Here is a 16554-nt window from a genome sequence, read left to right as displayed (position 1 = left end):
TTTTCGGATCTTTGCTGTGGAGGGACGGCGTGGTGCTTCTGCCTAGAGTGCCATTTTGCCAGAACTCTCAATTATGTGACTTTTATTGGCCTTTTTTTTTTTTAAGGAAGTGGAGATGGGGAGACTTTTACATGAAGGCAGAGAATGCAATCAAGTCTGCTATCTGCAAGACGTGGAGTTGCCTTGCAATGCTGGAAGAATTAAACGGGGAAACAATAACAAAACAGAATGTTGTGAAATTATAAGAGGAGGCAATGTTAAATTGGCCTGCAATACTTATCAAGAGGTCTTTAAATGGCACTGGGTACAGGATTTGCTAGCAGTGGTATAAAAATTGGCTGATCGTTTTTCAGTGTTCTTCCTGTCTTTCATTTGGAGCAGTTTGCCCAATGGGATTCTGCTATTTTGAGTTCATTACTGGGCAAAATCTAGGGCAAAGACATCTGAAGGTACAACATACAGCCCCAGTGAGCCAGTGGTATTTGAGTTCTTTCTAGTTAGACTAATTTAGGATAAGGTACATAAGACTTTAATATTCTTCCACTGTTTTGTAGGCTTTTGCTTGTATGGTAGATGTTGTTTCCTTGGCCATCTTCTTCCAAATTTCAGTCTTCCTTCAAAATTTTCATGCCAACCTAAGCAAGACTAATGTTATCTCTGATTCAGTCTGTCCCAGCACCAGTTTTATCCACCTCTTGTACTAGATACTTTACTTGGAAGCACAAAATCAGAAACTTTCCTGATACCAAGACTCAGTCTGCCCTGTTATTTTACCTTGATTATGCCAGCTCCTTCTTTCAAAATGGAAGCTGCCTGCCATTCTGGAAATGTCTCTATATCTTTTGTTGTTATAAACTTTTGTCTAGCAGTGTCATAAATATAATATAGAAGAGGGGTTAGCCCTTACAGATAGAATTAAGAAAAAAAAAGTCCAGGAATAAACTAACTAATGCTCCAATAGAGTAAGTGTGGGATTAGACACTTGAGAAATTAAATACTAAACAAGTTCTGATGGAAAATGATGAGCCATGTGCTCGAACCTTTTTTTTCAGCAAGCAAACTTGTCAATATTTTGATTAGGAAGGAAAGCACAGGAATGTGTTGGTAAAAGTTGTTTATACTGTCAAGGAAACATACCTTGTATCTGTTATTGTTGTTGGGTGTTGTCAAGTCAATTTTAACTCATAGCGAACCCGCATGTGTCAAAGTAGAACTGCCCCATAGAGTTTTCTTGGCTGTAATCTTTACAGAGGAAGACTGCCAGATCTTTCTCCCATGGAGACACTAGGTGGATTTGAACTGCCATCCTTCTGGTTAGCAACAAAGCACTTAACAATTTGCATCACCAGGGCTCCTTATCTATATATTATATTCTATATATCCAGATTGCTATATAAATCTAGGTTCTAGAAACAATTATGCCATGAACTAGTTGCACCTGTTGAATCTTAAGACATTTAATTTTTAAAGTAGGGATGTTAAGTGCTCACTAAGATCCCTTCCAGCTCTCACATTCTGATTTACTATTTTAAGCATATTTTTGGATACTAAAGGAGAACAGTATCTCCAAAACAAGACTTTTTTTTCCCCTCATACTCGATCCACTGTTTCTATACAAAATGGTTTAGTTCTTTGTTCTCTTCTTCACTGATTTCTAGGCAGAGGTGGATTAACACATAAAGACCTTTTTGAAATGATTTTCTCCTTTTGCTTTTAGATCACAAAAGACTCTGCTTATTTCTCTGCTGGCCGTTGATGCTCCTCTTCCTGACTCCTAAAGAGTCCATGTTGCCTATTTTCTCTTGACAACTCATCCATCTGCATGGCTTCTTTTTTTTAACTGATACTGACCAAATTTACTTTCCTATCTCTGAACTCTACCAAGATTCAGACCTACATATCTTTGTTACACCCTATAAGCACTTTTTTGGGAAAATGGTCTACTGTGCAGCTTCCTGAACCTGGATCACCTAATCAGTCCTTGGTCCTGGAACATTCCCGGATAATGGAGGCTGTGCTAGTTTCTTCTTCTTCCTTTTCAGGGAAACTCCTTCCCTGTTCTGGGTACACAGTCTGCTTACTGTTTATAGGTGAGCATCACATGACACTTAGTAAACCTTACTCCTCTATCTGTTTCTGGTAGGAAGGGAAAGTGGTGCCTTTTCTGCAACATGAGCTGAATGCATGCTGCTGCGGGGGGTGACCCACTGGCCACTGGGGACCAACACCCACTGTTGAAGATGATCTTTCTCTGTCTCTTCTCTATGTGTGTAAAGTGTTGTTCCACCCAGTGTCTGTGTGTAAGTTGTGTCTTTCTTGGTTACCTTGGACCTTGGCTCAACAGTTTGGCACAGCAAACAAGGTCAGCACAGATCAAATTCAACTTGCCTAAAAAATAACCTCAGATTATTCTCCTTGCTGACTTAACTATTTATAATAACTGCATCACCATTCTTTTAAGATTTCAATTAATTTTTATTCTAACTCCTTATGTCATTCATTCAAGTAGTCATTAAGTCTTGTTTATTGAAATGCTTCTTATATCAGTTATCTACTCTTGTTTCTGTGGCCATCGCTCTAGAGCCAGACCTCATTCTCCCTCGCTTGGATTATCCAACAGTTTCCTAACTTCTCCATTCTTCTTTCTCCTTACCATTCCAGACACTTCTGCCAGACTTATCCTTCAAAGAAGTGCTTCAGTCATTGCACTCCTATATTTCAATGGTACTCCACCACCATCACCCAGATATCCATAAAGTATATGAAGAACTCCTCACTCTGCCATTTATAAACTCATGCTATTAACTGAACTAATTTTTCCAGCTATCTGTTGCAACTCTTCTACATTAATTTTATATTTCAACCATACCAAACTTCTTGCTGAATGCATAATAAGCTTTCTCTCATTTGCTAACACTGTGTTCTTTGGACCACTCATCCTTCTCTCTCACCTCCTATCAGTAGGTGTAAAGTCCAAGAAATTAGTGTCAGTATCTTAATCCATCTTTCAATACTCTGAAAGGCCTAGCCTAGCATGTTAAAAACCATTGGTATAGATAATATTTTTTGTTTAAACAAGCTGACTTGAAACTTCCAAATTATATTGAGGTTTTCTGACTAATTCAGTCTGATATCTAGAGAGCTGACAGTGTCAGGACTAGACACAATGTCAGCTGAACTCCAACGCAGAGTTCTTTCTACTTCCTCACACAGTCTGTCTATCTTTGTTTACTCCTTTGAATATTCTTGAGACCTGATCAAATGAAGGGAGAGAGGCATATTCTACTTGTCCTCTGAGGGAACATAAAATCAATAATCTACGGGAGGTCCACACTGAATCAGAATGAGGTTAAATTTTCAGGTGGTCTCAGAGCATCCAAAATTGAAAAGCATATACTGTTTCTGTTACACATTCTAATGTAGATAGTCATAAATTTTGAAGGTCGTAAGTCAAATGACTTTGCTTTGAGATGCAGCACAAGCCTCAGTTTCCTTATCTGTAAGAAGGCAATAATTATATAATCTACTTCAGAGGGCTGTTGTAAAACTGAGCAAGATGATGCATGTCAAATACTTGGATAAGGCCTAGTATATAGTAAGTGCTCAATAAACATTAGCTGGTATGATTATTATTATTAGCATCATCACCACTGGTCACCCAAACAGCTCTATAGCTAATAAAGTGAAGACGGTCCTGAAATTCTTTCATATTTTAGAGAAATCTGTTGGAATATGATAATCTAATTTGGGCTCTGCCACTAAATAATTATCAAAACAACTTAAAGAGGACTCAGAAGTCATCACTATGGAGAATAAAGAACAAGGGAATACTATCTAGGAGAAAATATTTAAAAAACTGCAATTATTCTGCCTAAAGAGAAATTTGGTGAAACAGTTAATATATGTCTTCTGAGATATTTAGAAATCAGAAAATGAAAACAGTGACTGCTTGGTTTTATTTTAACTAAGGACACTAACTCCCATAGAGGATGAAGTGTTAATGTTATACAGAAAAGGAAAAAAATATATGTCCCCATACCTTATGGGGATAGCCTACCAAGAGAGCTGTGGTGTTATTTAAAGATAAGTTTGTATCATACATATCTGAGATAATGTAAATATGACCTCATTAAAATAAGATGATGGCAGGTGGCTTACACAGTCTTTCCCAGCCAGTTAGCAATGTGAAGACCCAAGAAGCTACCATGGCTTCTTCTGATTGCTCCACCCTTGTTATGGATTGAATTGTGTCCCCTCAAAATATGTGTTGTAAATCCTAACCTCTGTGCCTGTGGTTATAATTCCATTTGGGAATGGGTTCTCTGTGTTATGTTAATGAGGCAGGATTAGTGTAGGGTGTATCTTGAGTCAATCTCTTTTGAGATTTAAAGTAAAGAAACAAGCAAGCAGAGGAGAAATGGGGTAAGATAGATGTCAAAGCACGCGGAGATCTCCAAGGAACCAGGAAGCAGAAGCTGAAGAGACAAGGACTTTCCTCCAGGGCCAACAGAGAAAGCCTTCCCCTAGAGCTAGCACTCTGAATTCAGAATTCTAGCCTCCTAAACTGTGAGAAAATAAATTTGTTTGCTAAAGCTATCCATTTGTGGTATTTCTAGTATAGTAGCACTAGATAACTAAGACAACTCTCTTACCTGAACTCTCATCTAAGCTTTCCTCAGAGACGTGCTCATTTTGATGGACCCACTCCCCATTGCATTTGAAGAATATCTGCATGGCTGGCCTTGCTTTGCATCTCAGAGCAATGGGGTTGCTCTTGATTATATAAGCATCGTCTGGCTCCTCTATGAAATGCGGCAATGTCCCAGGAGCTGATGGAATGGATTCAGGAAGCACTTCGCCATTGTCGGTTCCTGCAAAATTGAAGAGGACATCAGAGCATCAGAACACAGACTATACTGGCAGCACATAAAGCAGAACACAAAGCTCAACCCACACCAGCTCTAAGATTCTATGCTGGAAAACTTTTCATCACATTAATACAGCATGCTTCTAAGACCTGGGAAGATGAATTATCTTCTAGATGCTGAACTGGCATTATTTGGTACCTCTGCTGCAAAACATTTCTTTATAGTGTTAAAAGGCTAAGATGTCACTTTGAGGACTAAGGTGTGCCTGACCCAAGCCATGGTATTTTCAATCACCTCATATGCATGAGAAAGCTGGACAATTAATAAGGAAGACTGAAGAAGAATTGATACATTTGAATTATGGTTTGGTGAAGAATACTGAATATACAATGGACTGCCAGAAGAAGGAATAAATCTGTCTTGGAAGAAGTACAGCCACAGTGCTCCTTTGAAGAGAGGATGGTGAGACTTCTCTCACATACTTTGGACATGTTATCAGGAGGAACCAGTCCCTGGAGAAGGACATCATGTGTGGTAAAGCAGAAAGTCAGTGAAACAGAGGAAGACACTCAGTGAGACATGGATTGACACAATGGCTTCAACAATGGGCTCAACATAGCAACAATTGTGAGGATGGCACAGGACTGGGCAACATTTCATTTTGTTGTACATAGGGTCGCTATGAGTCGGAACTGACTCGACAGCACCCAACAACAGCTGGACATAACTTCAGTGTTACTGGAGAAGTGAAAATTGCAAACAGGAGAACCCTCAAAGTGCAGTTTTGAATCTGAGTGCCTTTGCTGAGAGACTTGAGATACATATCTATGGAGTGAAGGGTTAAATCTCAATATTCACTCTGACAGCTGGTTTCTTCAAAGGGTTCAGTGTGGGTTCCAACCTGCTTTGAAATTTGGAAAAATGGTGCGAATAGTTTGTTCTCCTATAAATTTCTGTGAATGATGGTGGTGTTGGTAATAGGTACTCAACTATAAGTTAACTCCATAAAATTCCAAATTATCCTCTTTCTTTACCGATGAAACTTTGGAGATTATCTGGTATTCTACCTTGAATAGAATTGTCTCCAATATCTCACCTACATACTACGCCTTCCAAAAAAATGTGAGTTGGTTCTGTCTGCTTTGGCTATTATTCTCTGCCACTCAGCAACCACTTGCTCCCCATATACTATGAATTACAATACTAAAGCTGAGAATGAAATCAAATCAATAAAATAGCTATGAGTTTGTCGTTTACGACGTATAATCACATCTATTCAAAGGGAAGAGATAGAAACGGTTCTCCCCTAACTTTCAGAAACTGATGAGCAGAGAGGAACAAAATAAAAAGGGAAAAAGCAGGGACCAAGACGTTGCTTCTCTTTCTCTTCAATACATTTAACAAGGGCTTAAAGCCCAGAAAACACAAAATCAAGAGCAGTAAGGTTTGACTGCTGAGCAATATGGAGATGACCAAGACGAGTGATATCTTGTGCTGTCCAAAGACTATTCCAGTGAAAGAACAAAGAAAACAATAACCTCAATAACAACATCAACTATGCCTTCAAAAGTATTATTCCCACTGGGGCCAAATCAGTCTTTAGTGTATGGTGGTACAAATGTTTAACTTGCTCGGCTGTTAATCAGATGGTTGAAAGTTCAAGTCCTCTCACAGGTGCCTGGGAAAAAAAGCCTGATGATGTACTTCTGAAAAATTAACCATTGAAAATCCTATGGTGTACTGTTCTACTCTTACACACATGAAGTCACCATCAGTCACAAGTGACTTAATAGCAACTGGGTTTACTGGGGGGGAAAGGGAACTCGCAAAACCACTGGAAGAACTATCCTGTCCATCAGGTCCAGCTCCCAGGAGAAAACCTGGGAGTAGGGTGCAGCCTGTGACCTAATCTGGCTTTCTGTTTGCCACCAATGTAATTCTGAACAAAGAGAGCTTCTTATTACTCATGCTCAGATCAAATCAGTAAGCATTGTCAAAGGTAAACATACATCGTAGTAGTAGGGGTAATTTTCTGTGTTAAGAACATTTAGGGGCCATTCTCAAATACATGAAAAAAACAACAATTGAAAAAAACAAGTATTAGACTTCAAGAAATATGACTTCCTGTAATTATTTTTTGTGTGAGGAAGAAAATAAAAGACACTGAATTATGAAAAACACTCCTTGCCACTGAGAACACACAAGCCACGTTTGAGTCTGCAATGAATTAAACATAACAATAGCTTGATTCTCCCAAACGAGATTTTTTTCCCTTACATACATCAACTTAAGAATAAAAAATAAATAAAAAAAGCTTCCCATAACAAAGGGTTTAATACTCTATAAGCCTTAAGATGTATTTGTAATGGAAAAGCTCACTCGAGTGTAAGTAATTCAAAGTATCCAAAATCGTCTTAAAGTAAGTATTATAAATAGTATTGGAGCAAACAGTTTATGTCATAAAAGTACAAGAAAGTCACTCAGAAAATAAAATGTGTATATATCATATGAAGTAAGAGAAGTTTCAGGATAGAATCCCAGGGATTTATTTATGTATTTATTTATTTTTAACATTTTAAATTATATTTACAATGAACTTCATAAAATACATCATATATTAATTCATTTTGTTGCTGACTGCTCATGCCAATTTTCATCTTCAATAAATACCAAGTCCCTGCAGGCTTTCATAAATCCATGCATTAGAGGAAATGACAACGGTATTAAAAGATTTTTTATGGGCATCAAAAGCTCACACTTCTATCAGGGGCTTGAGTTCTGTCCAAAATAATTTATCGTTGCATAAGAGGGTCACCTGATAAAGCCTATAAACACAGCCCTATGGTGGTAGTCTGAGCAGGGTCACCCATAATGGACAGATTTCAGCAAATCTTCCAGACTTAGACTTGCAGAAAGGCCTGGAGATCTACTTCTGAAAATTAGACAATGAAAACTCTATGGATGGCAACAGAATGTTGTCCTATATAAAGCGGGAAGATGAGTCCCCTAAGTTGGAAGACACTACACAATAGCCTTAACAAGAGACTCAAGCATACCAACAATCATTTTGGAATGATGCATTTTCTTTAATTAGTAACAACGCATGAAGGAACTATGTGAAAAGTTGGGCGGGATGTCATAAATAATGTTCTCTAAGTAATAGTGAGAACACTTTTATCGACATAAAGGAAATGCCATAAAAAAAGGCACTAGATCATCAGACAAATCAAGTCTTAATCATACAACTCAAAAAACAAAGAGCAAGATCTAATGGTTACCTAATGGATATCCTCCTGTCATTTTAATAAATGCCTTTAGATAAAGTAACAAGTTAAGCCCTGATCTGAAATATACAGCAGGAGAGTGGAATGGATATGTCTGAGGGTAGGTGTGATGACTATCACAAGGACCTCTATTAAGAATCAATCATAGTATTCAGAAGAGAAAAAAAAAAAGAATGTCACATTATATCTTAACTACTAATGAAGCAATGTCAAAACTATGTATGCATAGGAAGAGGGCTGAGATCCATAAAAACAAGAGAAAAATGAAAAAAAAATGATTTATTGGAGTGGTGGTGGAAAGGAGAGAGATTGCAGGTATGCATTTATGTATGTATTACCATTTATTTGCATTGTCCCAACAAACAAATGAGACAAGTAGAAGTAGGTTGTTAGGTGACTCGAGTTGTTTTCAAGTCATAGTGACCCTATATACAACAGGATGAAACACTGCCCAGTCCTGCACCATCCTCACAATCCATGCTATGTTTGAACCCATTGTTACAACCACTGTGTCAATCCATCTTGCTAAGGCTCTTCCTCTTTTTCGCTGACCCTCTACTTTAACAAGCATGATGTCCTTCTCCAGGGACTGATCCCTCCTGATAACATGCCCAAAGCACATGAGACAAAGTTTCACCATCTTCGCTTCTAAGGAGAATTCTGGCTGTACTTGCTCCAAGACAGATTTGTCTGTTCTTCTGGCAGTCCATAGTATGTTCAATATTCTTTGCCAACACCATGATTCAAAGACATCAATTCTTCAGTCTTCCTTATTCATTGTCCAGCTTTCACATGCATATAGGTCAACTAAAGACACCATGGCTTGGGTGAAGTGCACCTTAGTCCTCAAAGCGACATCTTTGCTGTTTAACACTTTAAATAGGTCTTTTGTAGCAGATTTGCCCCATGCAATGTGTCGTTTGATTTCTTGATGGTGCTTCCATGGGTGTTGATTATGAATCCAAGTAAACAACTTGACAACTTCAATATTTTCTCCGTTTATCATGATGTTGCTTATTGGTGTATGTAAGGATTTTTATTTTCCTTATGTTGAGGTGTAATCCATACTGAAGGCTATAGTCTTTGATCTCATCAGTAACTGCTTCAAGTCCTCTTCACTTCAGCAAGCAAGGTTGTGTCATATGTGTATCGCAGGTTGTTAATGAGCCTTTCCTCAATCATGATTCCGTGTTCTTCTTCATATAGTCCAGCTTCTCGGATTACTGCTCATCGTACAAATTGAATAAGTATGAGGAAAGGATACAACCTTTACGCACATCTTTCTTGATTTTAAACAATGCAGTATCCCCTTGTTCTGTTCCAATGACTACCTCTTGGTCTACGTACAGGTTCCACATGAGCAAAATTAAGTGTTCTGGAATTCCCATTCTTTGTAATGTTGTCTGTAATTTGTTATGATCCACGCAGTCCAATGCCTTTGCATAGTCAATAAAACACAGGTAAACATCTTTCTGATATCCTCTGCTTTCAGTCAAGATCCATCTGACATCAGCAATGTTATCCCTTATTCTACGTCCTCTTCTGAATCTAGCTTGAATTTCTGGCAATTCCCTGTTGATGTACTGCTGCAACCCTTTCTGAATTATCTTCAGCAAAATTTCACTTGTGTATGATATTAATGATATTGTTCAATTATTTCTACATTCTGTTGGATCACCTTTCTTTGGAATTGAGCACAAATATGGATCTCTTCCAGTTGTTTGGCCAGGTAGCTCTCTTCCAATTTCTTGGCATAGATGAGTGAGCGCTTCCAGCACTGCACCCATTTGTTGAAACATCACAATTGGTATTCAATTGGTAGAAGTAGGAATATGATATATTTTACTCTTCTATTTATTTATTTTTGCTTTATATGTAAAACGCTGGGAGTAGTTTACCTAATACCACCTATACACCCCACTCTTTCTCAAGTTCCTCACTTGATCCAGGCTCTAATTCCAGGCCACCACCCATCTGTAATTTTCTCTTACTGTGGTGGCTTGCTTGTTGCTATGATGCTGGAAGCTATGCCACTGTATTTACACTAGCAGCAGGGTCACCCATGATGGACAAATTTCAGCAGATCTTCCAGACTTAGACTTGCAGAAAGGCCTGGAGATCTACTTCTGAAAATTAGACAATGAAAACTCTATGGATGGCCACAGAATGTTGTCCTATATAATGCGGGAAGATGAGTCCCCTAAGTTGGAAGACACTACACAATAGCCTTAACAAGAGACTCAAGCATACCCAACAATCATGAACGTGGCACAAGAACAGGCAATGTTTCATTCTGTTGCACATGGGGTTGCCGTGAGTCAGAGCCAACTCCGTGGCAACTAACAACAAATATGTAATTCCAGGTACCTCAAAGCCCTACCCTGCTGATGGCTTCCTCGAGCATGAAAGCTCAGGATGTCTCTCCATGAGGATGCCCTCCTCACCTCGCCCCATCACCCCTTTCCCACCCCTTCAATGTGGATAACTGTCATGCTCAGACCCATCTAATGGCTTTGTACTGAATTGCCCCAGACTTCCTCAAGGGATTCTTTAAGTAAGAGAAAGGAAGGGAAGGAAATGGAAGGAAAGAAAGAGGGAGACCTGAAGTGGGAATTTAAAAGGGGCTTAGATGTCACTAACAATCTTGTTCTTTGCATGTGGAGAGGGGTGACTTGCTTTAATCAATAGTTTTATGGAAGACGGCATGGATTTTTTTTTTTTTTTTTTTTTTTTTTGCTTTAAGGTAAATTCACTTGTAATCTGAAATTTGCCATCCCTTTACAATTCAGAGAAAAATTTTAAGACTTGATGTGCAATTGCTGTTGATCATCTGACCCAGCCAACTGCCTTCTTGCATACCATTTTTCCAAGTAGAGGCTGGAAAAGTCATGGACTCAGTTTACTTTTTTTCAGATAGAAATGGTTATATGGTTATGTGACGTTAATCTGGACAATGAGTCAGGAGGAAAAGTTTCTGAGAAAAATTTTATTTTCTGGATAAAAAGAATAGGTGTAGCTGCTACTGTCCCTTCTCCCTTTTGTTCCTGCCTTAAACTCCCTTGTGATGCATGAAACTGGGGGAGATCATGAGGAAAAGTGGAAGAGGAGTAGAAAGACACCAGTACTGACATCATCCAGAGGCTGAGCCAACCCAGGAGACATCCTCCTTTTTGTAATAGTCAGAGTCTCTGTTATCTGTGGCTGAAAAGTTCTCAGTGATATAGCTGGATCTTCCTTCTTAATAAACAATCCCTGAGCTCCAAGCTTCACCAAATTAAAACCCAGTACTGTCAGCTATTATGGAAAGAATTTTGATAAGTTAAGAAAGGTGGAAATTATGTTAGCAGAAGGTAAAAATAAGAGCTGCCATTTATTGAGTGATTATAGGTTATGGTAATAAGCCTTTTACATGGATTAAGTCTTTAAGCTTCAAACTTTCTCTGAGGGGAGTATTTTAGTATCTGTTTTTCACCAGAGGAAATGCTTCCATCATACAACTTTCCAAAATTCATATAGATAGCAGATGGTGGATTCAGAATTTGAACCCAGGTCTCTGCCTTTCAGTTCAGATGAATGGAACCTTAGGAGTCTGATGCTCTCATTTAGTGAATGCTTGCCTTGTGGCAAGAGTGGGCAGTGCACAAAACTGAAAGACAAGGACATAAAATGAGACATTTTCTGTGTGGCTCCTCAAGATTTACATTAAGTATGATATTCACCTTAAATACCACTCAGTTATTCTATTAGCAGGATGAGTGTGTTATGGACACATTCCAGAGAAGTTCTTGGGAAAAAAAAAATGTTTTTTTGAGAGAACAGAAAATACTCAGCCAATCATATTCAACTGGCTAGGCATCCACGCCAAAGTCAGAAACAGAAAAAGAGGTAAAGAAAAGTGTTGTCTGAGGTGAAGAAATAAAATAATGAGAAGAATTTCTGAATGCTTCATTCGGAAACAGTTTCATCTCTTTTTAAGCAGGAATATGTAACAGTGCTGAAACAAACTCCAATTAAAATGCAGAGAGGACAGCAGGAGACAGTTTCAGCAGGTAAAAAGGGACTGGGGATGAGGGTATTGTCATTCTGTTAGGTTTAGCCATCCCAAGCTGCCATTCTTTGAACATTTTGATCTATGATGTTTGTAATGGAAACAGGTACAATGCAGGCAAGAGTCACTGCAAATTAGGATCCATCAAACCCTAGACAGTCAAGGAGGTAAGCAGCCCTGGTGGCGCAGTGGTTGTGCGCTCAGCTACTACCAGAAAGGTGGACGGTTCAAACCCACCAGCTGCTCTGAACCTTCCAGCTGTTACCAGGGAGAAAGACGTAGCAGTCTGCTTCCGTGAAGGTTATAGCCTGGAAATCTATGGGGAACTTCTACTGTCTAATAGGGTCACTATGAGTTAGAATTACTTGATGGCAACGGGTATCAGCTCAGTAGACTGGCAATCCAGGGGGTTAGAGGTTTTGAGAAATTCTAAATTTTCTTGTACTATTTCCTGGAGGACATTATTTTTAAATACATTTTTTTCCCTTCTATCTCCAAACTACCCTTATCTTCTCACAATATTGGTACTTGTTCCAAAGTACAAGCAATGACACTGCCATAGAGCAAAGACTAAATTGAATATGATGAAGGAACTTTACGCTGGAATTAGATAACCTGACTTACAGTTTGGGCTAACTCTGTGTTCTTGGGTAAACGACTTAACTCTGAGGTTCCATTTTTCCATTTTACTAGTCAGTGTTTTGTGATGTTAAAATGAGATAATATGAGCAAACAAACAAAAATTAATGGTTAAATGCTACCTTGCTACATAAATATAATGTGCCACCAGCACCACCACTGCCACCCTCACCATCCCTGCCTGGATAAAGAACAGCATAAAAAGAAAAGAGAATTATAATTACAATCACTCTGATCAGAGTCCCTGGGTGGTGCAAACAGATAACACACTGCCAGCCTAAAGTTGGTGTCTCCAGTCTACCCAGAGGTGCCTTAGAATAAGGGCCCGGCAATCTACTTTTGAAAAATCAGCCATTCTGACACACATAGAGTTGTCATGAATCAGAACTGACTTCATGGCAACTGGTTATCCCTATGATCTCCCTTCTCAAATATTATTATCCTAATATTTATATAGTCTACTTTGTGGTAATTATTATTATATATAATTATATATAGTATCATTATCACAGGACTTTAAGGACTAAGGTGCGCCTGACTCAAGCCATGGTGTTTTCAATAGCCTCATACACATGTGAAAGCGGGACAATGAATAGGGAAGATCAAAGAAGAATCAATGCCTTTGAATTATGGTGTTGGCAAAGGATATTGAATGTACCATGGACTGCCAGAAGAATGAACAAATCTGTCTTGGAAGAAGTACAGCCAAAATGCTCATTAGAAGCAAGGATGGCGATACTTCCTCTCACATACTTTGGACATATTATGAGGAGGGACCAGTCACTGGAGAAGGACATCATGCTTGGTAGAATAGAGGGTCAGTGAAAAAGAGGAAGATCCTCAATGACATAGACTGACGCAGTGGCTACAACAATGGGCTCAAGCATAGCAGCGATTGTGGGGATGCAGAAAGACCGGGCAGTGTTTCATTCTGTTGCACATGTGGTCACTATGAGTCACAACAAACTTGATGGCACCTAACAACAGCAATTATTATTATCATCTCAGATGCGTCATGACATGAATTGATGCTTGTAATGTAACTGCTCTTTGCTACCCATATGTATGTTAGTAAAATTCTATTAAGCCAAAAATTCTGAAAGCATGCTGTGAAGCATCTATTTATTAAATAAACATGCAGTGAATGGTTAGACCATACGTCAGGCACTTGGATGTCCTGCAAATCAATGTGATAAAACACAATGGATTTCCCATTGGCCAGATCCCAAAACTACTGGCTTTAATAGGCAAGTCATTATTAAATGAAGATTTTATAATATCCCAGGGCCTCCTTACTGAAATATTTAAATGAAGTAAGGCACCTTAGAACTAGCTCTTTAAATTCTACTCATTGTCTGTGAGCATATTTGTCCATGGCAATATGAACGTCAGAGCAGAGGGTCATACCTGGGAAACCAAGTTACATAATCTAAAAGACAACACAATAGAGCTGGGTTCTCTGCTTTTGTTTATGTAAATCTGACTTGTCTCCATATGGTTACTTAATTAGATTAGGGGATGCATTGTATCCATTTAATTCAGAACAGCCGGAATTTTTCATACCAAATATTTAATGCAATTTATGAAACACAGACTCTTTTCCTAGACCCCAATAAAAGTTTTCTTTTTCTTTAAACTCAGAAATAATTGTGCCTCCTTCAAAACCTCTAATAAAAAAGGAAATGCTGTATGTTGCTGCATTTACATAGTTCACCTCACCTGTGTCGATCTCACATGTTGCCAGGCTAAGGTATTATTCCACTGAGCAGATCTTAAATTCCTCCGAATGAAAGATAGTAAACAGCACTTACAACACATTTAATGAAATCTGAAAAGCCATTCTTAGTTTCTAAAGCAAGGAATTTCGGATTTCAGTGGTGTTTACAAATCATATTCATTATTTCCCAAATTGTCACAATTTACCTCATTACATCAATCTTTTTTTTTTTTTTTTTTTGGTGTGATTTTAAAGGAGAAATGACTACAAGGTCTCTTGGACAAAAGATAACAATGAGCTGTGTATGGCTCGACTAACAAGAGGCCTCATAACCTATTACTGTATTTTTATGCAAATAACGCACAGCCAAGTCCCACCCCCCCTTCTAGGCACCTTCACAAACAGACCAATACTAATCCTCTTCTACATAATACTGTAAAAAAAAAAAATTAGCATAGTGTGCCTACAAAAATATCTCATGGGGGCGTAGGTCATGGCTGGCAAACAAATGCAGAAGGTGCACATTATTTGTGTAAAAATATGGTGTGTTTGACAGTTTCTTCCTCTGTGGAACTTTCTTCTAGTTTAGCTTCTCTTGTCTATCACTATTTCTCTCTGTCCTGCTAGCTCAGCAGCATGAGGATACCCTTAAAGCAAGCCCTTTGGAAGGGAAGTGGTATTTTAATTAGCTATAAAATAGGAATATGATTTTAGTATATGGAGTGGAAGTAGTTGGTTATGTCTAGTTGAAAAAGAATTATGAGCAGAAGCCCAGATATAGTGAGAATGTCAGGAATATTCTGAGGGCAGTTTAGTGACCATTCTTGTTGGGGAGTAACAGACTATTGAAAAGGAAACCTGAGACTAGATTGTTGAGAAGCTTCAATTTGGAGCAAGTTGTTTAGAGTTTATTCAGTACATATTGATAAGTCATTGAAAGAGCTTTTTGGCTGACAGGTGTCCATGCTAAATTTGGTACAGTGATAGGCAACAAGTGAAGAAAGGAAGAAAGATGCCATAGATGAAACAGAGTCTTAGCAGATTGACCTATATGTATAAATTGGCCCATGGTAAGCTCAGAGTGGACATGAACAATTACAGTAACAAGTTTCACTTTTTTCTGCTGGGGAACAGCAATAAGAGTATTAAATAGCTAATTTGGAAGTCAGGGAGGGCACAGTGCATGCTACAAAATCTTCCCATTTAGCAGACCCCTTACCAGTGGGGGACAAGTTCAGGGTTCAGTAATCAGGTGAAGAAAAAGGGTTTGTCAGGATTCAAGCAAGGACTAGGGAGTCTCAGTTACTTGTTGAGGTTCAGGACCGGATCCCAGTTCTAAAGTTTTTGGATTGGGTGGGGTAAGGATAGGGTGGGATTTAGGCTATGTGTGTGGCCTGGCAAAAAGTAAAGCCAGAAACTGTCTGATGGGTTAGGTCACAGGATTTGGCTGCATGATTCCCTCCAGGTTTATTCCTAGTTCACCGGATCCTGGGCTTGGTTGGTGTCAGACTTTAGGCTTAAGGTACTCCAGCTGTCAGTGTGAATCATCAGATGTGGAGAGGCCAATCTGATAATGGCAGTGAGATTGCAAGTTGCTGTAAGGCTGAGCATGCAGTAGTGGATTGATTCAGTTTTGGGACAGAAGCAGAGAAAATGGACCAGGACATAGCAGATCTTTCGTATAATGACTGCCTCCTCTTACAAATTCTTTAGTGGTCTTTATGATAGTGTTCAAATGTAATAGCCTGCTATTTAAGTCCCTACACAATATTAACCAAATGACTCTGTACTGTATTATCTCTTACGACTGACTCCGTGGACTTCCTCTTGCAAGCAACTTGATTTACACATGATCCTTACATACTTCACAGTTTACAGTTTTTGCTTCTTTTCTTACAATTTCCTCTTCCTGGAATACCTTTTCTTACTGCTTTCTGCCCCTCAAAGTCCTGTAAGGTCTAAGACAACTGTTCATGTCTTCTTTGTTTATTTCATCAT

At 38.7% G+C, this 16554-nt stretch overlaps 1 protein-coding gene across 1 annotated transcript in view; it reads right to left on the bottom strand.

Moving 5' to 3' along the window:
* Positions 1–16554, bottom strand: part of UNC5D (unc-5 netrin receptor D) — a 678804-nt gene that overhangs the window by 298127 nt on the left and 364123 nt on the right. Inside the window, exon 2 of the mRNA XM_012557565.1 lies at positions 4642–4871. Within this exon, the coding sequence (XP_012413019.1) occupies positions 4642–4871 (230 nt within the window). The remainder of the gene's footprint in view (positions 1–4641; positions 4872–16554) is intronic.

The sequence above is a fragment of the Trichechus manatus genome, unplaced genomic scaffold (assembly GCF_000243295.1).
Source record: "Trichechus manatus latirostris isolate Lorelei unplaced genomic scaffold, TriManLat1.0 scaffold00109, whole genome shotgun sequence".
In the NCBI taxonomy this organism is placed as follows: Eukaryota; Metazoa; Chordata; class Mammalia; order Sirenia; family Trichechidae; genus Trichechus; species Trichechus manatus.
This window is presented reverse-complemented; position numbering and strand designations above follow the sequence as displayed.